The sequence below is a fragment of the Canis lupus genome, chromosome 15 (assembly GCF_003254725.2).
Source record: "Canis lupus dingo isolate Sandy chromosome 15, ASM325472v2, whole genome shotgun sequence".
NCBI lineage: Eukaryota > Metazoa > Chordata > Mammalia > Carnivora > Canidae > Canis > Canis lupus.
The window spans coordinates 45,067,489-45,089,134 of NC_064257.1; the positions used below are offsets into that span (position 1 = coordinate 45,067,489).

At 43.4% G+C, this 21,646-nt stretch overlaps 1 protein-coding gene across 1 annotated transcript; it reads left to right on the forward strand.

Moving 5' to 3' along the window:
* Window positions 1-13,334: 13,334 nt before the first annotated feature.
* Window positions 13,335-15,028, forward strand: POU4F2 (POU class 4 homeobox 2). Its single transcript, XM_025439171.3, has 2 exons — window positions 13,335-13,619; window positions 14,084-15,028. Exons 1-2 carry the CDS (start codon window positions 13,335-13,337, stop codon window positions 15,026-15,028), a joined length of 1,230 nt encoding a protein of 409 aa, XP_025294956.2.
* The last annotated feature ends 6,618 nt before the right edge of the window (window positions 15,029-21,646 follow it).

Sequence of the window (21,646 nt, forward strand, 5' to 3'; positions counted from 1 at the left end):
AAAGTATGCAACCTGGGAAAGTTACATCTATATCTAAATCTATACACACATATAATTCTGGTAGTAAAAGGGATAAAAGCTCATTGTAGATGATTTGGAAAATTTAAATCTCTCACAATGCAACACTTGAAATACTTTTTCACACTTTTTGTTTATCTATATACTTCTTCTGAACACAAAGAACCATTGTTTTGTATCATATTTGTTTTTTTTTTTTTCAAATAGTGTACTCTCCCATGCCTTTAAATACTCTCTGAAAACATAATTGTAGTGGTTGAACACTATTTAATAATATGGTTGTACTTCAGTTTATTAAACAATTTCTCCATTATCAGACATTTATATGTCTCCAATTTTCACTCATAAACAAAACGGCCTTTTAACTTTTTTGTGCACTTTTTTTTATTGTTTTCTTAAGAAAGATCCCTAGAAGTAGGCCTCATAGGAGGAAATGAACTCTTTAAGACCCTTGATATGTTCAGACACTTGGGTGGCTCAGTGTTGAGCATCTGCCCTTGGCTCAGGTGCTGATTCCGGGGACCTTGAATCAAGTGAGTACGGTACCAGGCTCCCCGGAGGGAGCCTGCTTCTCTCTCTGCCTATGTCTCTGCCTCTCTCCTGTCTCTCACGAGTAAATAAATAAACTCTTAAAAAGAAAAACCCTTGGTATGTCTTCATGAATTTATGTTCCAGTTATATTCCTACCATTCAATGGCACTTAGTGAGTTGAATGTGTCCTTGGGTATATATACCACCTTGAAAAATACAGTTGTGTGTGTGTGTGTGTATGTGTGTGTGTTTATGTATATGGAAATACTCAGCTTTGTGTGTGTGTGTATTATATCACAGGACGTGTTCCATTTTCATTCAGCTTCTTTTTTTTTTTTTTTTTTTTTTTTTTATCATTCAGCTTCTTAAGGCTTTTCTATACTGCCATAAGAGTCACTGCTGCTTTTTTTTTTTTTTTAAGATTTTGTTTATTTATTTAAGAGGGAGAGAGAGAGAGAGAGAGAGAGTAAAAGCAGGGGGAGGGAGAGAGAAGCTGAGCAGGGAGCCCAATATTGGAATCGATCCCAGGACACCGGGATTATGACCTGAGCTGAAGGCAGACTTTAACTGACTGAGCCACCCAGGTGCCTGAAGTCAGTGCTTCTACATGCTGCCTCTACCCCTCTGCCATTATAAACAACCTGATAGGAACATCTTCAAATATATTACCTTTTGGATCTGTAGAAAAATTATTTTGAAGTATAACCCAGCTGTGGACTTGGTAGACCAGAGGGGTTTTGCATGGTCATTTCCACTAAAGTTTACCGAATTGTTTTTCTCAATAGCCATCCGATAATCATACTTCTACCAATATTATGTTTCCATCCCACATCCTAATAGCTTTTGGAATTATCTAACTTTACAATTTTATGAAGGTGATAGTCATAAAGTATTACCTCACTGTTTTATTTAGCATTTATCCTGTTACTTGGTGAGGTTTAGCATCTCTCCAATCCTAGTTAGCACTAGACTTGCCAACTGATAAATTGCCTATTGACATCTTTTGTTCACTTTTCTATTAGGTTTCTTTTCACGTGAGTTTGCAGGGGTGACTTGTATAATCTAGTTTTTCCTTTCTAGTTTTTAGCCAATGGAAATGTTTTCTCTCAGTCTGCCATCTACCTGTTAACTTTGGGTCAGTTACTGAAAAGATTTAGAAAAGAACAAGCATTAGTGAAATTGTAATGCACAACATTCATATCTCTTGCTATCGTAATGATCATCCATTCAGCCAGTTAGTGAATATGTGTCAAATATCTGCTCTAGACAAGATGCAATCATATGCACTTTGAGGTCACAGGAGAAGTTAAACATAGACCCTGACTTCAGAAATCTCACAGTCTCACATAGGAGATCAGAAAAGAAAAGGTAAGTATAGAAATGGAAAGTAATAAACACCATAAGTGAAATATTGATAAAGTGGTATGAATTTGTAGGAGGGTTGGAAGATAGGGCAGGTATTTAGATGGAGAAATTTAATAAACTGGTGGAATGTAAAACTGACTTTGAGATGAGATCAGAGTAATATAATTTGGGGTAAGAGTAGGAGCTATGAAATTGATGGAATTAACAAGGGAGAAGAAAAACTAGAGTTGATGGATCCTTAATTAATCATTTCCTTTCAGGAAATGGGAGAGTAGCCAGGGGAAAAAAAGAAACAGTGTCTCAGAAGGTAGATGTACAGAATGCTCTTGACTTGAGAAGGAACTATATTGAACATGCTCAGGTGTAGATATTGAGTATGTTTTTCTTTCAGAATTCATTATATTTTTTTTGAGGAAATAAGTTAGAAACACTGTTAAACTGGTAGGGAAAGCCTTATCTCAAAAATTTGGGTCTCTTGGAGTAAGATAAAGCATTTAACCAATAATTAACCCCTCACTTCTCTGAACATGTTTGAGATAATGAAAAATGATACATAAGCCCACATTTTTTATATAACTGCTTTGGGGAGATGGGCCACTGGAGAGCTGGTTTGCTTTATGGATGGGAAAGGGTAGGCAAAGGATACCAAAAAAAAAAAAAAAAAAAAAAAAAAAAGACAAAGCCTGGTTAAAACGATGATTCTGCAAAGGCTGACACATTCTGCCTTTTCAAATCATATACTGAGATCCAAGCCAATCCATTTCAAGAATGAGAGAATTGCCAGCCCTCACATTTTGCAATGATTATGCTTGATATTGTTGTATTATTAGGTGAGTAATACATACAAGAAAATAAGCTAAACCCTTTACATGCAATCTGTCATTTAATCCACTCAGTAATCTGGGAATATGTTATTATTACGTACATTTTTCAGGGAAGCAAAATGAGAAGTGAACCCAGTAACTGGTAGAGCTAGCACAAAACTCCAAGTTTGTGCTCCCATGCTTTTGGGAGAAGTACCACAGGATGTGTAAACTATATGGCCATGGGTACCCTAAGAGGAAGCACCATCAGTAGAGAGTTAAAGACACTTTCCAGAAGTGAAGAAGTGATTGGATGGTGAGAAGATAGAAGCAGTGAATACAACTATCATTTCCAAAATTTGAGGGCAAACCTTTTGAGAGATATTGCAGAAAAGACACTTAAAGACAGTTTTTGTCTTATTTAAATTTTATGGCCAAAGCATCTTGAATACAATTGTGATAGAGAAGAGAGAGGCTGGAGAAGTAAAAATGAAGATGCAAGAAAAAGAGTAAATTGGTAGGGCGAGGTTCTGAGGAGGAGAGAGGGTGAGAAATCTTGAACATATGGAGGGTTAACTTGAAGGAGGAGGCTAACACTTAGGGGAGAATCACAGGACATGTGTGAAAACAAAGGAAAAAATGGTTGGATGGCAGTCGAAAACTTGAGGGAATGTGTGGTAGTAATCTATTTTCTTAGTAAACTGTGAGGCAAGGTTGTATGTTCAAAGTTGTGACAGAAGTAGAAAATGTTTGCAATAAATTCTGTAGGGAATGAGATGGAGAGTCAATTAAAGATGAGCGAAAAGAATACTAGGTGATAGAGAAAATAATGCTAAGGCTAGCCTATCAGTCAAGGTTTAGTTGTGATTTGCTGCAGAAAATACTTCACCTATTTTAAGCAGAGAGAGATTTAATACAGGTGGATGCTTACAAATCTTTGGAAAGGCTGAAGTAGGCAACTCTGGGCTGAACTTCTGGGAATGACTCCCAGAACCATAGTGCAGCGCTAGCTTGGCAGGAAAGCTGGGAGCTCTACCATAATCAGGGAGGAGGGGAATTAAGGAGAGCATTGGTGAAACACAGACTTCAGGAAAATACCTTTTTTTTTTTTTCCCAGCACACAATTGTTGGCTATAAAATATGACTCCTCTTACGTTCACACCAACAAGAAAGAAATGATCCATGCCTCCCCTGAGCTGCAAGGGAGTCTGAGAAATGTAGTTTTTAGCTTTACAGACTGCAGCAGAGGAAGGAACACCAGAAGAAGGTTGGAGATGATGTTGAGTGCCAAATTATTACAGATATAAATCAAATGTATTTATAATATGTATTTTTCATCAGTCTGTTGACAAAAGTGGAGAAATGAGTAGTTTGATAAGGGAAAGATAAAGGAGCAAAGAGATCAAAGTGTCTTACAGGGTTACTATAGAAATGACTGATCATGTGGTCTGGACTAATGAATGGAGGACAGAGAAACCAACGAAATATGAGGACAGGAATATGCCAGATAAGCACAATGTCAATAATGCCTACTTTGGTTTTGCCCTTGAAAGGCAAAGAAGGGGTGCAAAGAGCACATAGCATCACAAAGTAAATACCATTTGTGTTTTGAAAAGAAGACAGCTTAGTACCTCCAAATACAGCATGCTTGTTGAGATGCTAGGGCTCTTTAATGTCTTATACACACACCAGGAAAAACTAGTCAAAGCATAAAGGTATATTGTATTCCAGAACACACGTTGGCTGAATGATTTCTAGAAGATCTATATGCACATATAAAAGGAGAAAAAGGAAGAGGGAGATAACAACACATATGTGGGTACAAATACTATATAGTTCTACCACTGATTTGCACACTTTTGTATATATGAGATTTAGAGGCAAATCATAGGCCATATGTAAATTCAAGAAAGGATAAATGTTTAAAGGTGAATTTGTTGCCATTGTTGTTGTAATATCCTTTTGCTGCATTAAAAAATTGAGAATGGTTGCCTACAAGGAATCCAACACGTTTTATGTGCTCAACTCAAATTTATATAGCTAAGAAGTAGTTAGAATCATTGCACTCAATCTATTAGCATTTTTCCTTAGTTTTTTGTTTCTACAAAAGGCATGTTGTTTTGTTTCTAATTCATTTGGGAAAGGGAAGGAAGGAAAGAGGCTTCAAATTCTTTAGATGCACAAGATTTGACATGGGCTGTAGGTCTCCACTTCCTGGTGGCTTCCCAGCAGATGCCTCAGCCATGACTTCATTGAATTCCAGTTGTATGTCTGCAAATCTCTCCTTTTGTAAGATTTCCCTTTATCTCTGAAAAGAGGCAGTGAAGTTTGCTTTCCGCCAGGCTGCTTTGATTTCCTCCCAGTGCCTCCAAACGTCAACGGAGCACTCTAGGGGCAGTCCCATGTGTCTCTCAAACAAAATAAAGAGGAACATACAGTGAAGATCAGAATGGAGTCACTATAACATCCTTTTTAATCATGCACCTAGTGCATGACTAATGGTTCACTGCATGATTGTGTGTAGAATACTGCTCTAAAGACTTTGGACACTGAAAAATATATACTGGAAAGAAAATAAATACAACTTAGGTAACAGAAAAATACACTTGCCCTTTTTTAAAAAATGTTTTGACCCCCCCCCCCTCTTTTTTTTTAAATGCTGGAAGGCAACTTCTTCAGTAAAGAGTACAAGAAAAAGCTTAACATTGAATCATTAAAGGATGATTAATGTTTTTCTTTTCTTTTCTTTTCTTTCCTTCTTCTTCTTTTTTAATGACCACAAAGAACAGGGAACATACTGCTGTCTTTAGAGGGTCATTGTTTTGTGAAATCCTGGTGGGATGGGAGTGTCTAACCAAAATCTATTACAAAGGGATGTATCTCTTATTCACCTATAAATATTTGTCAATGAAGGTGGTTAATAGACAAGCCATCTGGTGCCCCTGATCTTCAGAATTTGATAAAGTCTGTATTGTTATTGCTCAAGAGATTTCTGTTGCATAAACTCAGACATGCAGTATGTATGCTGATGGAAGAGGAAGGAAGGTCCAAGCTAACTCAGAGAATTAAAATATGCAGGTGGGGGGGAAACATGGAAACTCAGTCTCCTTTGACAAATGCGCAGTCCTTGGTTAAATTCTCATTAGCAGTCTGCTCACATCTCATTCCCATTAAGAGTATTCCGTTTTCTTTGTCTAAAGTGTTGAGTGGTTATGAATAGTAAGGATAGACTATCTGTAATTATTTTTTAATTATTAATGGTTTTGTTAGATCCTTTCACTTTTACATTACATTTCTGTTAATGTGAGTTAAATCAAAATGTACTTCAGTTTCCAAGCTGCTCCCCAATGTATTTTTCATTCTTTCATAACATTACTTCAGATTCCTATAAGGTGTCTATGAGAAAGCTTGTCTTTCTGGAATCACCCACACCATGCTAATAGGTTCAGGGACTATTCTGTTCTGCAAATCTGCTGGCCATAACATTAGTCATCACCAAATTTCTAAATTCCCAATAGTACCCAATGTCAGAGTCACAATATTTACAAAAGTCATTTGATCTTTGCCTCTTGAGGTCTCTATTTTATTTAGTGCCTCCAGATGAAGGTCTTTTGGCACTCCATAGAGAGGAGGATTCTCTATCAAATAGAGAAAAATGAGTCAGTTTGAAAAGAATAGATATTAGAGGAAGAAACTAGTGTCCAGGGTTTGTGGTCCAGCTAACTACCTTGAGGAGTAGTTTAGTCAGAGGGAATATTCTAGTGTTGTACTTCAGGAAGATAATGACCCTTAAGGGGAGGGGGGAGAACTTCTCTGGAGAGAAGGGAAAAAAGCCTACTTTTTAATCAATTTTTTCATCACCAGTAGAATAGCACTTTTTGATGGTGCACTATTCCCTCAGAGAAATGGTCCTGGTTTGTATTTACGAAAGGGCCTGGTCTCGGATCTAGTATTAAGCGACTCACACGAATTCAAATAATAGCCCTAGTGAACAAAAAAGAAGAGAGAACTGGTAAGATTTTTTAAATTTTTTAACGACATATAACCCTCAGCCCCAGGGATTCTTGTGCCGTGATAGCCAGTGACTTCTGAAAAGAAATGTTACTAGATCAGCTCTGAGCGGTGGGAGGAAAGGGGGACCTGGAGCAGGACAAAATTCCCTGCTCAAGTGGGGCGCAGCGGCCCCCCACGGAATCGATGAAGGGAGCTAGAGCTTAGCCAAAAGCATAGAGTTAACATACACTGCACCGAACACGAACGCTACTAAAAATGACTGGATAAATTATGCAGAGGGATTTCTGGATTTCTTTCAAGTAATTAAGTTTCGATTTCTTGCATTTATTTTAGTTCCAGGAAGCGCAAGGCGCCATGGATTGCAAAAGTCTTCATTGATTGTTCCAATGCTTTAAGTTTGGTTTCGTGACTGGACTTAACTTTGGGAAGAGGTAAACACACGGACCAAAGCGATTCACCACGAAGAAAAATAACCTCGTCGCGGGGCACCGCTCCCTCGCGCCCCACCCGCAACCGGGCCCCGGAGGGGGAGGGGGAGGGGGCGCGCGCGCGTCTGAGCGAGTGTGCGCGGGGGTTAGCACACACGTGTCTGCGTGCGTGGGTGTGTGCGCGTGTCTGGGCGCGAGTGTCCGTGAGTGAGCGTGTGAATTCGCGCCCCCGCGCTGTGGGGAGTGCGCGCTGGATACCGAGGGCTGAATCCTTCCCTTTGGTAGATCTCAATTCCTCGGCACCTGCTGTGTTTGCTCCAAAGCCTGGTGGACTCTAGAGGGTCCAATCAGCTGTCCCCTCGTGAGGGTCCCTCGCCACGCTCAGCCTCAGCACACGAGCAGGCGGGACCGTGAAGGCGTCTGGGAGCCTGGCGGGCATCCTGCGGGTCTGCGCTGCCTGTGTCCGCGCCCCCTCCTCCCAGTCTGCTTTTTTTTTTTTTTTTTTTTTTTTAATTGAGCTCCGCGTCCTTCCCACCACCCGGGAAAGAGGGAACGGTTGCTTTCCTTTCTGCTGTCTGCTGTCCCTCCTCTCTTCCCCTTGTCCCCTGCGCAGCCACCTCTCTCCGTCCAGAATTACCTAGAGAAAGCCCCACGTGGTTCCTTCGGCGCCTGCGGGGCCCCGGCCCAGCCCGAGCGTCTCCCCACCCGCAGAGCGCGCCCGCCCACGCGCCTTTAGCCCCTCTCGACGCGGGGCTGGGAGATTGCCGCGTCCGAAATTCAACCTAGAAAGGCCCGGGGAGCGCCGGAAGCAGAGGGTTCCGGAGACACGTGCTGACTGCTTGCAGCTGGAGGTGGAGAAAGTGTTAGCCAGAAAGCGCCGAGAGGAGGCTGTGCCATCGGGCGTAAGGGTGCCCGGCATCTTTGGACAATAGAGGAGCTCCTTCAAACCCCCAAGTGCGGGGTCCTCGGGGCTCCCGGGGAGCCACCGGAGGAAGTTAGGGACCATCAGAAGAGCAAGGTGGACATAACCGAAGAGGAAAGACGTTTGAACAAAGCGCACCCATCACTCCTGGAACGTAGCCCCTATCTCAGGCCGAATCAAACCCAGGAGAGCCTTCCTTCCACGGCACTATCCTCCGCGGCCAGCTCGTGGGGCGCTCCCAGAAATCTCAATTTCAGAGATATTTCCCTCCTTTTTTTTTTTTTTTCCTCCCCTGGAATAGCCAGGCCATGGAGGAGTTTAATCACCCCCCCCCCCCACCACCATTCTGCTCAAGCTTCTGAGTCCAGAGATTGCTCAGAGGGTCCGGTTTTATTCAGAATCCGGAGCAGGATGACCTCCTTGAGGAGATGCCATGGGGGGAATCTATCCTTTTCCTCTTTCTTTCCCCAAGCCCTGTCTACCTGAGATCGAAATGGTGCATGAATAGGGTCAAATCTGCCCTTTAAGAAATCTTCCCTGTCGTCCAACTCAATTCTGTGTGAAATACAAAGAAATCACACTGTCCTTATTAGATTAAAATTTAATAAAAACACATTAGGTCCGGTAAAATATGAATGCACTGCTTAAAATTTTAATAGTAAATTAGGACCCAGATACCAAATAGGAGACAGTGATTTCTCCCCTCGGGATAGCTCCGGCCGATTTCCGGGTCGTGGGAGGGCGCCTACTGCGGGGACTCCGCTGCTCCGGAGCTTGGGTGGAACCTCAAGCGACCCCTTGCCAGCCCAGGGGGGAAGATGGTCACCTCTGTCTGCATCTGGCAGCGTATGGGACAGAAGCTATTGTCGAACAAAGAGCTTGGTGAGAAGAAAGGCTTTCCTCCTGTAGTCACACATTTGATACATTTTCCATTTCTCTGCTTTAAAAAATCACTACTCTGTTTTCCGTTTATTAGGTAGGTCTGAAGGTGTGCAGAGGCACCGGCGCAGATAGGTACATGCATATAAAAGTGCATTTTGAGATCATATGAAGAAGATTTTGGATATTGGGCCGCTCACTCACACCACTTGGGTCTATCCCCAACTTTCCAGTTGTTTAGATGGCTTCCCTTACCTGGAGGGCTGGAGTATTCCTTCCTCCTCGGAGGGTGACTTCCACACTCACTGGAGCACTTTGCAGCAATGCCTGTGGGCAAAACCAAAATGGGCTTCATTGGTATCGTAAAGATGTTGGTATTCTGGACACTCCTGGAAGGAGAGATTGCAAGATTGCAAGTCGTGGTGATTAAGGAAGAATTGCATTTTCTTTCTATATTACAACATAATCACTGCTGTCCATTTTCCACTTCAAGTGGGAAAAGGAGAAATCTAACTCTGCTGAGACCTGCTTTTTTTGTTTTTTTAAGTATGTGTTTTCTAGGAGTAATGGAATACAGGGAAATAAACTCGAATTGCTCAACTAAATATTAATTTATCTCAAGTTGGCAATTGGAATAAAGAGCTTCCTTTTTCCTGTCTGGAATTAGACATATCACTGAGAAATCTCTAAGAGATTAAAGAAAAAGTTATAGTAAATTAATGTAATGATATATGGACTTTAGCCATCAGGACAATATTCTCTTGGGAGTTGTCCTGCTTACAATAGTTTTAGTTGATCAATTCCATATCAAACAAAGTTTGTCCAGTCATTTCAACAGTGCCCTCTTTATTTCATGAATTTATTATACTACCTTATTTACCATATGAAGTGGTGACAAGTGTTTAGCATTTTGGAGATCAGTTGTCAGTTGCTATTAAAATCAAGATTAATTCATATTAACGATATGCATTTCTCAATACTCCCAGGTGACAACATACATTAAAACAACTATTGCAAGTAATTAAGCTCAATGAAGGGGGAGGGGACAGGGAGAGGTTCAAAACACCCCCAAATATTTGATTTTGCAATCCAAGTTCAGCAGACTGTTGCCACAATAATGCTTGGGAAACTCCTCAGGGTTGCTTTTCACTTTACATCTAATTAGGCACCTAATGAAAGAGAAGAATTTTTTCCCCATGTGGTTTTTCTCCTTGATATTCTTATGCCTTTATTTAAACATATAAACACACTGTTTAGAAGGTGCAATGCCCAAAAGTTTCTCCTGTGATTCACTTAGTATTATAATCTGGGGGGAGCTAGGTGGATGCGAACATTTGTCTTCCAGTTATTTTCCTCCTCCAATCTCACTCTAGCCCTTTGGCCCAGTACTGACAGAAAACATACCCCAAATATTTTAATTTATTTAATATTTTTATTAGGCTTTGGAGATGCTCAACAGTTTATACTAATTAGACCCTCCAAAGCCTTTTGAAGATTAAGCAAATTGGACAACCCTTGTTAATTAGAACATAATTTGAAGTTTGAAATTATATCATTGATGAAGTAGTCTAATTAGTATGACGATGTGCTAATGGACCAGTGAGACACAGCAACAGTGGAGTTTGGCATGAACCTCTCCAAGGCTTACACAAAAATCCTCCCTCCTATACCGACATTAATAAAAGATTTCTATAGACTTCAGCCTTTCCACGATGACATACAATTTATAGTACACACAATGCATTAGCCCATAGTGCTGCTCAATTTTTTCACTATTATGAAAACTAATAAATTCGTCAAGCTGAATTAAGCATACAAATCAGATGAGGCATAGCAGATTACACAGTGAAGCGCGGTGTCTCCCGAGCCTAAATGAAATTTCAATCTAATAATTCCTTCCTGGCTCAGTCATAATTTGTTTAGAGATGTTGTTCTACTTCTTTCAAAGCGCTATTCGCACTATAATTAAATGATACTCAAGCTTTTAACTTTGATTTATTTCATTTCTCGAAGCTTGAGACAGTGAGAGCTGTACAATGTCATTTTTTTTTCTTTGAAAATTACCGTGGCTGTTGTCGAGGTAGAAATTAAACACCTAAGCATTTACGCGAACCGTCCAGCGCAAGCCACATTCATTCATGTCAACACCCCTTGTCCAGTCTCGTGTCTAGACTTCTCTGGTCTCATGCTCAGGAACAGTACTGGTGGGAATCCCCTTCAGTTACTATTTATTATTTTCCTCCACATAGTGGGGAGAAAGGCAAGCCCGGGGACAGCGCAGGAGAGCGCAGAGGGGTTAAGGACCGTGGACAGAGCCAGTGGCGCGCCCTCCGTTTCCGCCTTCCGAGGACTCCGGGGGACTGTGCTCCCAACTTGAACCTGCCATCCCGCTCCGTTGAGGTTAGGGGTGAACCGGCGGCCCCCCACCCTCTCCGCCGCGGGGCTTCCGGGCGCTGACCACTCGAGGGCCCCCCCTTGCCACGCTCCTTTCCACTCTGTTTTGTCCCAGCGCGCGCCAGCGCCTCTCAGGCCTGCCGCCTGCTCTCGCACCTGCTCGCTTTCCCCAGGCACCCTGTGCCTGCACCTGCGCCCAGTCACCCTGGTCCGGGTCAGGCCACCCGCGGACTCCAGTGTCCAGTCTCAGGGCCTCCTCACCCTCGGCTCTACTCTACTCCTTCCACGCTGTGGGGAGGTGACAGCAGCCCCTAACATCGAGGGAAGTAGAAGATCGGAGCGGGTTGGAGAGAAGGTGATGCATATGCGTGTGTGTTTGTGTGTGTGTGTGTGTGTGTGTAGGAAAGGTTGTCTCCTGCTTTTACAATTTGAACTAAGAGTGTGTGTCCACTTCTAAGAAGAGTGGTCTGCACTGGGACAGAAGTGTGAGCAAAGTGTTGGCTAAAAATAGGCTCTCTGCGCCAAGAGGCTGTGGAAATGAAGATAAGTGGGGCTTGTGCCAATCCCTGAGGGTGTGTGTGTGTGTGCATGTGTGTGTTGAGGTGCGTGGGGGTGTTCAGCAGCACATGCGCTCTGTGATCTCTGGCCCTGCCTCTCCCTCCATCAATTGCCCCTTCCTCTTTTGATTGTGGCTAATGAAGAATAATAAAATCAGTGGCAGGATTTGCCAGTGGATCCGCCCAAGACCCAACTCACACTGAACTTGGATACGGGGAAGAGGAGGAGGAAGATGCGGAGGAAGAGAAAAGAGGGTGAAGAGGAGTGTGTGTCGGTTTGGGGCGAGGGGGAGTAGACAGGGTTGCGGGGGGGTGGGTGCGGGCGGCTGGAGGGAGGGGGGGAGTCGCATGCGCACAGGCGATCCGAGCTGGCTCCGTGGCTGTCCAATCCGCTGAGAGCTGCGAGAAACCGAGTGAGAGAAAGCCCTGCAGCCCTGTCGACCCCATGTCTCTTCGGCACCAGGCACCCGCCGGGCCGAGGGGGCGCAGCGCCGAGCGCCAGCTGCTGCGTGCACGGGGCGGAAGCGCAGAGCAGCGCGGAGGCGCTGGATCGGGGGCAGCACCCTCGTCCTCTCCTTTGGCGGGGAGCAGGAGATCGGGGTCACCAGAGCTGCGGGAAGGGGCGGGCCGAGTGGGGGCGGAGGCCTGGAACTTAGCGGTAAGCAGGACGGGGGAAGTAACCAGGTAAGAAACGTCCCAAATAGTCTGGGGTAAAAAGCCCACCCAAGGCTGGCTTGGCCCCAACTTTATTCAGGAGTTTCTTTTCCCTGCGCGGCGGCGACTGGGCGGAAGAAGCAGGAGGGGCTGGAGGCCGGCGCTGAGCTCGGCCGGGCCGCTGGAGCGCAGACCCGGACGGTGGGGTGGGTTGAGCTGGGACACCCGAGTGAGTGAGAGCGGCGGGGCGCCGGCAAGGGGCGGCGGCCTCACCGCGCGGGCGGGGCCCGGAAGGGGAGGTGGAGGGCGCGGCGGGGAGAGGGGGGAGGGTGTCTGGAGAGCCGAACCGACCTGACTCCAGAGGGAGCAAAGAGGGAGAAGGGGCGACGCTAGAATCCTAGCAGGAGAGACGGGCGCTTCCAGGCAGGGAGGGCGGAGGCGCGCGGGAGGGAGGGAGGGAGGGCGTGGGTAGGGGGCAGGCGCGGGGAGAGGGAGTATAACTCGGCGGCCGCGAGGCGCGGGGGCAGTTTCGGGCGCCCAGGTCTGCAGCCAGCGCCTAGCCGAACCCAGCAACCCCCCAGATTGACGGCGGAGCCGGAGGAGGAGCGCGTAGTCCCCGCAAGGCGCACAGAGCTGGGAGCGGCTGCGGGAGAGCGCAACTTTGCATTGCCCTTCCCCGATCCTGCGCTCACCCAGCACTTCTCGAGAGGGTCCCGGCAGGCGGGACCAGTGCGTGCGCTAAGGACGAGCACCCGGGCGGACCGGGAAAATGATGATGATGTCCTTGAACAGCAAGCAGGCGTTCAGCATGCCGCACGGCGGCAGCCTGCACGTGGAGCCCAAGTACTCCGCACTGCACAGCGCCTCGCCCGGCTCCTCCGCGCCCGCGGCGCCCTCCGCTAGCTCCCCTAGCAGCTCGAGCAGTGCTGGCGGCGGCGGCGGCAGTGGCGGGGGCGGCGGAGGCCGTAGCAGCAGCTCCAGTAGCAGTGGCAGCAGCGGCAGCAGCGGCGGGGGCTCGGAGGCGATGCGGAGAGCGTGTCTTCCAACCCCACCGGTGCGTATTCCTGCATAATCAACGCTTAAAGGCACATTTTGACAGCCCCCTTTATCTGCTTGATGTTTTTTTCATGTCTGCACAGCAAATCACCCCACACCTCCAACCAATTTCCCCCCTCTCTCTCTCTTATGTATTCAGCGGGTCTTTTCTTTCATATTAATTTTTATGACCTGGGATGTTGCCTGTGCGCGTGTTGTGTTGTGTTGTGTTTGCAAGCTTACTTTCCTCCTCCTCGTGCACTCGGCTTCTCTCAGTGGCTTCCCTCCTCTTCGTCTCACCTGCTTACTTTCAGGATTATTATTATTATTATTATTATTATTATTATTATTATTATTATTATTTTAACGTGCTGGGAATGTTGTAGGCGCGGCGGCGTTGTCGAGCGCTGTGCCGGGGCTTCCGGAGAGAGTGCGCACAATTCCCTGCTGAGCGTAATGTGTGCCTTTTACTTGCAATTGCAGAGCAATATATTCGGCGGGCTGGATGAGAGTCTGCTGGCCCGCGCCGAGGCTCTGGCGGCCGTGGACATCGTCTCCCAGAGCAAGAGCCACCACCACCACCCGCCCCACCACAGCCCCTTCAAGCCGGACGCCACCTACCACACCATGAACACCATCCCGTGCACGTCGGCTGCCTCTTCCTCGTCGGTGCCCATCTCGCATCCGTCCGCGCTGGCGGGCACGCACCACCACCACCACCACCACCACCACCACCACCACCATCAGCCGCATCAGGCGCTTGAGGGCGAGCTGCTGGAGCACCTGAGCCCCGGGCTGGCCCTGGGTGCCATGGCGGGCCCCGACGGCGCCGTGGTGTCCACGCCAACTCACGCGCCGCACATGGCCACCATGAACCCCATGCACCAAGCGGCGCTCAGCATGGCCCACGCGCACGGGCTGCCCTCTCACATGGGCTGCATGAGCGACGTGGACGCCGACCCCCGGGACCTGGAGGCGTTCGCCGAGCGCTTCAAGCAGCGACGCATCAAGCTGGGGGTGACCCAGGCTGATGTGGGCTCCGCGCTGGCCAACCTCAAGATCCCCGGCGTGGGCTCGCTCAGCCAGAGCACCATCTGCAGGTTCGAGTCCCTTACGTTGTCGCACAACAACATGATCGCGCTCAAACCCATCCTGCAAGCGTGGCTGGAGGAGGCCGAGAAGTCCCACCGTGAGAAGCTCACCAAGCCCGAGCTCTTCAACGGCGCGGAGAAGAAGCGCAAGCGCACGTCTATCGCCGCGCCGGAGAAGCGTTCGCTGGAAGCCTACTTCGCCATCCAGCCGCGGCCCTCCTCCGAGAAGATCGCCGCCATCGCCGAGAAGCTGGACCTTAAGAAAAACGTGGTGCGCGTCTGGTTCTGCAACCAGAGGCAGAAACAGAAAAGAATGAAATATTCGGCCGGCATTTAGGAGACCCTGGGTCTCTCCAGGGACAGCCCCTCCTCATCCCCTCTTTTCCCTCCCTCTCTCTCCTGCCTCTTTTCTTTCCACCTTTGGCTACCAGAAACAATTCCAGTAAATGTGAATCCGGAGAAAGGGAGGACTGGAGAGCGAGCGAACGAGCGAGCAAAGGCCAAGCCCGGTGAGAAGGTGAACCGGTTTCTCAAAGGAAAGAAAAACAAAAGAAGGGATTTGTCAAGTTGTAGCAAAGTTGTCCCCTTTGACCCCACCCCATCCGGAAAAGGCACCTCGGCTTCTTCACAGGAAGTCTGGAGCTGGCTGTTTGCAGAAAGGCAGACGAGACAGCCTTTTAAAAGGCCCCCAAAATGATCAAGTAAGATTTGTTTTTATTCCTAAAGACATCGCCCTTGTTCAAGTTTAAAAGTACACTTTGCAGCTATTTTTCAGAAATAGAAATCGATTCAGGACTGAAACTTTAAACTAGAGTTGATGCTTAATGTGATAGAGACATCTCTAAAGTATTTTGAATTAAAAAAAAAAAGATGGCAGATTTTCTGCATTTACACTGTATATTATATATATATTTTTATTGTGGTTCTTACCCCCCTCTCCCTCTCCCAAGTGTTAATGCTTAAGAAAGGAGTTGCGCCTGCTGTGTTCACTGATCTTGAAAGCTATTAGATTATTGCCGAACAACCCTCTGTAAATTATTAATTTATCTCTCTAGCAACTTAATTTGTGCACATTCTAATTAATTAAACTTTAGTCTAAAAAACGGGGGAAACGTATGGCTAGTGGAGTTAAACAATTTTATGTTTATGAATTTTTATGGCTCTCCTCTTATACTGTGTTCCTTTTGGCCTATTTGTATATTCTCACTTTGAATGACGATTGTTTTTTTCCTTTGTTTTTACTGGTAGTGTTCTGATTTGTGAGTCGACACTCAGTAATGGATGTCTTAATCGTGTAGACCTGATTCACTGTCCAAAGTATTGTTTACTTTGTTACATATTTAATGGGGGATTCCCACATTGGCCCCACTACACACGCGCTCTCTCACTCACCATTACACACACACACACACACACACACCTCTAATGGAAGAAAAGAAGTGAAGCAATTGGAAGCATGACTATGATGCATCATTTTCTAGCTTTAGGTGCATTTTGCCACTTGGTGTTTGCCCTTCCAGATTCTAAGATTCCACCAAGGTATTTCAATCTTCTTGTTTTCAATTGCTTTGTTGATTACATTTTAACATTTACAAGAATCCTTCAGTTTTTCCTTTTGGAGGTTTGTTTGTAGAAAAACTAATCTGAACTATAAGAAAGACAGTGCACTGCTTGTAAATTCACATTGTTTGGTAGAATTCTTTTGGAACAACAACAAATTAGGTACATGGTGACTGGTACCTTATCTATTGTAAATATTCCATTCAAAATGATGCACATATAGATATATTCTTACAAATTTTGCTGTATTGCTGTTCCATTTGAGGCTCTCTGAAGTCTTGAGTTCTGTATATGACCTGCTTTCTTGTTTCTTTTTTTTTGTTGTTAATAGATGGTTTATTTACTATGGTAATGTATTAAGTTATTTTTGGTGTTGTTTGATTGTCTTTCATTGAAAAGATGATTTTAATGTTTTATTGGCAAAGTATGCTGTTTTTTTCATTAAAATATACTATTAAAATTAAATGGCTTTTAAAATGTGATGTTTTCAGTCATTTATATGGAAATTATTTTGATGGGGGATTTTTTTTAAAAGCAGGAGCATTTTGATTTATTATAGAGTTGCTATCATAGTCTGATTTGGATTTAGTAGGGGCTGTTTCTCTAGGAAGGTGCAAAAGAACAGGGTTTATAATAGACCTCTAATAGCTAGAGCTCATCTTACAGGGTGCTTTGCTTTTCTGTTCACATGAGACTGTGATATTTGGCTCTACATACCTCCCTTTGAATCTCTTCTCCAGATCTATGATAATTCTGCAAAGAGAATCTTTGTGAGCAAGGGTATTACATGGGTAAAAGGAAGAAAGGAACTCTGTTTAGTTTTCAGCAGCACTGGGAGACTGGGTGTGGCAAGAGGCCTATTTCTGGGGGTAGGACACCCTAGTTGAGGCCTAGGGGCTGGCCCATCATAATTCTCAGTTCAGTCACCACTCCTGGAAAGCAGTGTCCCAACCAGAGCAGGGAGCACTTAGGTTACTGGGTTATAAAGTAAAGTACATCTCTTCCTCTCTCTCTCTTCCTCCATTTCCATAACCTTTACACCAACTTACATTCTGTAATAGGGAAAGTGGGTGGCAGAAGAAATCCTGAGTGGTTAGAAGGAGTAGAATTAACCCCCTTTCTATCACTCACTCAGACATCAGAGTTGGTGGAAATCTAATGGTGATCTGGCACAAAGAAATTCTGCCCTTTGACATACAAACTTTTTAAAATTTTTAATCCTCATTTAAAAATACTTCCCCACCCATATTAGGTTACTTCCCCAACATATTAGGTTTTTAAAGGTGGGGTTTTTTTCGAGAAAGCTCTGGTTTAGATATTTGCATTATTAATGGTGAGAACACCTTACTAATCTATAGGTCCTACAAGAGGAAGAACACTTTACTAATCTATAGGTCCAACAAGAGGAAGGGGGTTCCTATAGAGGAAATTCTGCTACTCCGAGCTGTGACCTAATATGGAACTTTTGGGGCATGTTTCTTATTTTGAAGATAAAGTTAGGAAATGTCCCATGAGTCAATGAAAATTGTTATAAGTGGCTCAAGTTGGGATTAAATGTCGTTAGAGAACATGATTTTCAGATGTAACAAAAAAAAAACCTGTTAGAGTTAATGGATAGTAAGTGGAGGGGCTTCTTTTTCTACAACTTAAGTAAGGAAGACACCAGAAGAGACAAAATCTGTGTGTCCATTTAGAAACAATGAGATATATTGTATAGATGCTAAAGGAAATACTGAAAGTTGTTGGGATTTAAAAGAATTGTGAATCCAGATACAGTGATATTGATGGTTTAATTTTATTCTTATATTTTGGAGGTTGAAAGTCCCATCTTCTACTTTGCCATCTATTCCTAGGTTCAATTTTCTTGAAAAATCTTTTCAAATAGCCAGCCCTTATCTCACTACAACTAGGTCCTGATTTCAGCACCACGGATAGTAACCACAGAACTTAGTCCTTCTCCACCACAGGTTTGACCAAGCCCTGTCAGCCAGCTGGAGAACTTTCAGCTTATTTACTTTTTCCAAAGTGGAGAAAATAAGTTAAATGGCTTGAGTGTGTAGCAAGCCAACCTTGCTGATCTAGGATTAGCATTATCTTTAGTAAGTAATACCCTTTCCCCCAACGTGGCTGTTATCTAAGTCTAGGATACGTGCATTAAGAGAAAGGGGAGTCCATTAGAAGACTGACAGGTGTGCTAGTGTTTTCTTTCTACAAATATAACATCTTTACATGAAGAGAAAAAAATGTAAAAGTAGTAGAAATTGCGAAATATATTGACAGAAATAAAGCAGGTATTCTTTAGTGAATTTGAAGTACATGGTAGCTTTCATGTACGCATGTTTGTCCAAGATTTTTATGACAAAAATGACATAATGTTAACTATCCATTTACTTCAACAGTTGAGAGTGAAGGCCTATATATTCCCCCTCATTCACTAAGTATTTTTTGTCTCCCATGTTCCTGCACTTTTAAAACTGTATCACAGTTTGAACTACATCTTCTCTATGTTATTACGAGACTAAATGAAACCTTCTTGCCTATAAGATGGAAACTATAGTCATTAGTTAAGCTTACTTAAATGTGTTTGTTTTATGGAAAAATCGGAATTTTAAAAAAGAAATATATTCTGAAAGTTTTTATTAGTGAGAGTTGCAGAGATATATCAGAACAAACCAAAGGGATTTGGAGAGAAGAGGTTTGGTCTTAAAGAAGAAAGTAAAGGTAAGAACAGAATGAATCCTGTATAAATGACTAAGAGATATTTATTTAGTATTGGCTTTCAAAATGCTGAAGTAGATAAAAAGCAAATTGTGGGTAAAGAGCCTTGTCATATCAATGAAATAATTTCATTAGCATTCATGACTCATTTCCTAATTTTTTTCTCCAAGGTCCACAATTACTATTTATTTAGAAAGAGATATTTTATGAATTGACTTAGCACACCTAGTCATCTTCAATTTGACATTTCAGAACTATGCAGTTTATTTTTTTAAACTTTTCCAAATGCAAATGATCCAATCTTTTTGTTCAATGCAATCATCTAAATCTAAACTATAATGGAATAAATGTCTAACAGCAAAGATCATGTAAGTGCTGGTTGATATCTGACTATTCTCTATACCAATTGTATTCTGATGTTATCCAGAAAAAGTGCAATTTCCTTTGGATATTTAACATTAAATAGTTGGTCAATTCTTCGTCGGATTACATCTCATTGACACATAGCTTGGGGAAAAAGAATGGAAATATGAAAAATCAAGTGAAATAATTATGATTTACGGTCCATATAATACTCTTCTACTTTCTATAAAGTGTATTTTAAAAATAAATAACGATACATAACTAACTCTTTTTACTGTCAAGGACAGATTCTGAAGCCTCTCTTTGCCAAGAGACTTGGAATTGGAGGCATAAAAATGCTTTATTTCAAGCTTTAAATGAATTCATTTTGATCTATCTATTGGGGACACTCTTGAGGACATGGTGGAAAAGACATTTTAAAATCCACTTGATTTTAAAAGGTGTATTATTCAGAGGATAAAACTTAAATATTTCCAACCATGCCATGGCAATAATTTTCGAAATTTACCTTTTAAATTGTTTGGTAAATTGTTTGGTTAAAACAATTTATATCTCCAGGTAAATAGTGCACATTAGAACTCAAAACTGTACTTCACTTTTCAGTTGGCCTTGGAGGGAGGGGCTGCAATAGAAGGGGAAAAAAAGTTAGATTGGTATTCTGATAGGACAAAAAGGAAGACAAAGGTTCCCGGATAGTTATGATGATAGAAATGTTCCTGAAGTCTACATTTGTCAGGAGACAGATTTATGGCAATGAGAAAAAAAAAATCACTAAATTTTTCCTGCTTTGCCCCTTTAAAGGAGCCTTTCCCAGTACTGAAAAGCTATTATGAGTGAATTAATAAATTACACAGCAAATTATTAAATCCAGATAATTACAAGGAATAAGTAAGTAATCATTAGTTATCTCAGCTAATTACTGTGGGTCAGAGCCAGCCGGAATGTGAAATCCTCCTCGGGAATTGAAATTAACTTTGCACAGTGAGTCTCTCTGCTTGACATCCCCAGTCTGTAGGCACATGGCAGCTCCCTTGTGAGCTAGTCTTTCTATTTAACTTGGAGAGAATAGAAATAAAATTAAGTGGCGATGTGATAATAGGAAGCTGCTCAGAGAGCAAACTGTGGGTTTTATCCTGTATTTTCAAGGCCTGCAGATGAAAAGCTTTATTTACACCAGTTTCAAAAAAATTTAAAGCACCCTTGTTGAGATAGATTCCCTGAACACACACACACACACACACACACACACACACATATCTGCAGTCATGTGGTATGACAGTCAGATTAGCAACACATGAAGAAGGCTCAAGAAGAAAAAATGTTTTGAGGTGTGTGTGTGTGTGTGTGTGTGAGAGAGAGAGAGAGAGAGATGGGGGTAGCAGTGAGAAAGAAAGAAAGAAAATGAAAATATTACTCTGCTTTTATCCCACAGAGTGGAAAGGCTGTCGAAAAGTGCAGCCCAGTCTAATAATCTGTTTGTTTTGTTTGGGTAACAATATGCTTTCATCTTGCCACAGGAAGAACCAGCTTAGTGCAAATGTTGTCTCTCGTTGATCTTTCCGCCAGATGCTTCAAGAACTGATGTCACCTTTTTTTTTCTTTTTCATATAGCATCACTTTCCAAAGCCAGCCTCCACTACCCTCTCTCCCTCTCCACTCCCACCAACCCCCCAAGGCCTTCTCAAAGGGCAGAGAAGACAGCCAAGCCTGGTGCCTGTAGGAAGTGGAAAATGTATCTGTGTGATAAAGTGATTGTGTGTATCACAGGGTTGGGAAAGACTGGACATACGAAGAAAACTGCTGTTAATATATTAAAATGAGGAGGGAAATCTAAAGAGCTGCTTTTTTTTATCAATTGCAATTAGATGGACAGTCTTTCCGCTCATTCCCTGCTCTAGTCTGGGATGATAATAAAAATTTAATGAAGCCTGGGACGAGCAGAGAGCTCTGTCTAGGGACCGTGGAATAGAATATTTTAACTGTACATTTATACCAACTGTCTGGCTTCAAAGACGTGACTGCTTTTAATCTCGAATTAGAAAACCACAGATTTGAAATTAAATATTAGATACCCTCGGATCCCCTTCCTCTCTGAAATATTGTCACGATTCTGTTTTCCTCCATTGGCCCGTAACACATATCTTAGGTCTCCAATTACATTTCCGTGAATAATAGATGGCTTTGATAGGGTGCAGTATTCTGGTGCTTTTTTTTTTTTTTTTTTTTTAAATAGAGTTAATGCAATATTAATTGGCTGTAGATGTTATAAGAATGCACAGCCCCCTTTTCAGGAACAAATCGATGAGATAGGGAT

Coding starts and splice junctions, on each gene's coding strand:
- POU4F2 (XM_025439171.3), top strand. CDS start 13,335: ATGATGATGATGTCCTTGAACAGCAAGCAGGCGTTCAGCATGCCGCAC. Junction 13,620..14,083: donor CGTGTCTTCCAACCCCACCG/GTGCGTATTCCT, acceptor TTGCAATTGCAG/AGCAATATATTCGGCGGGCT.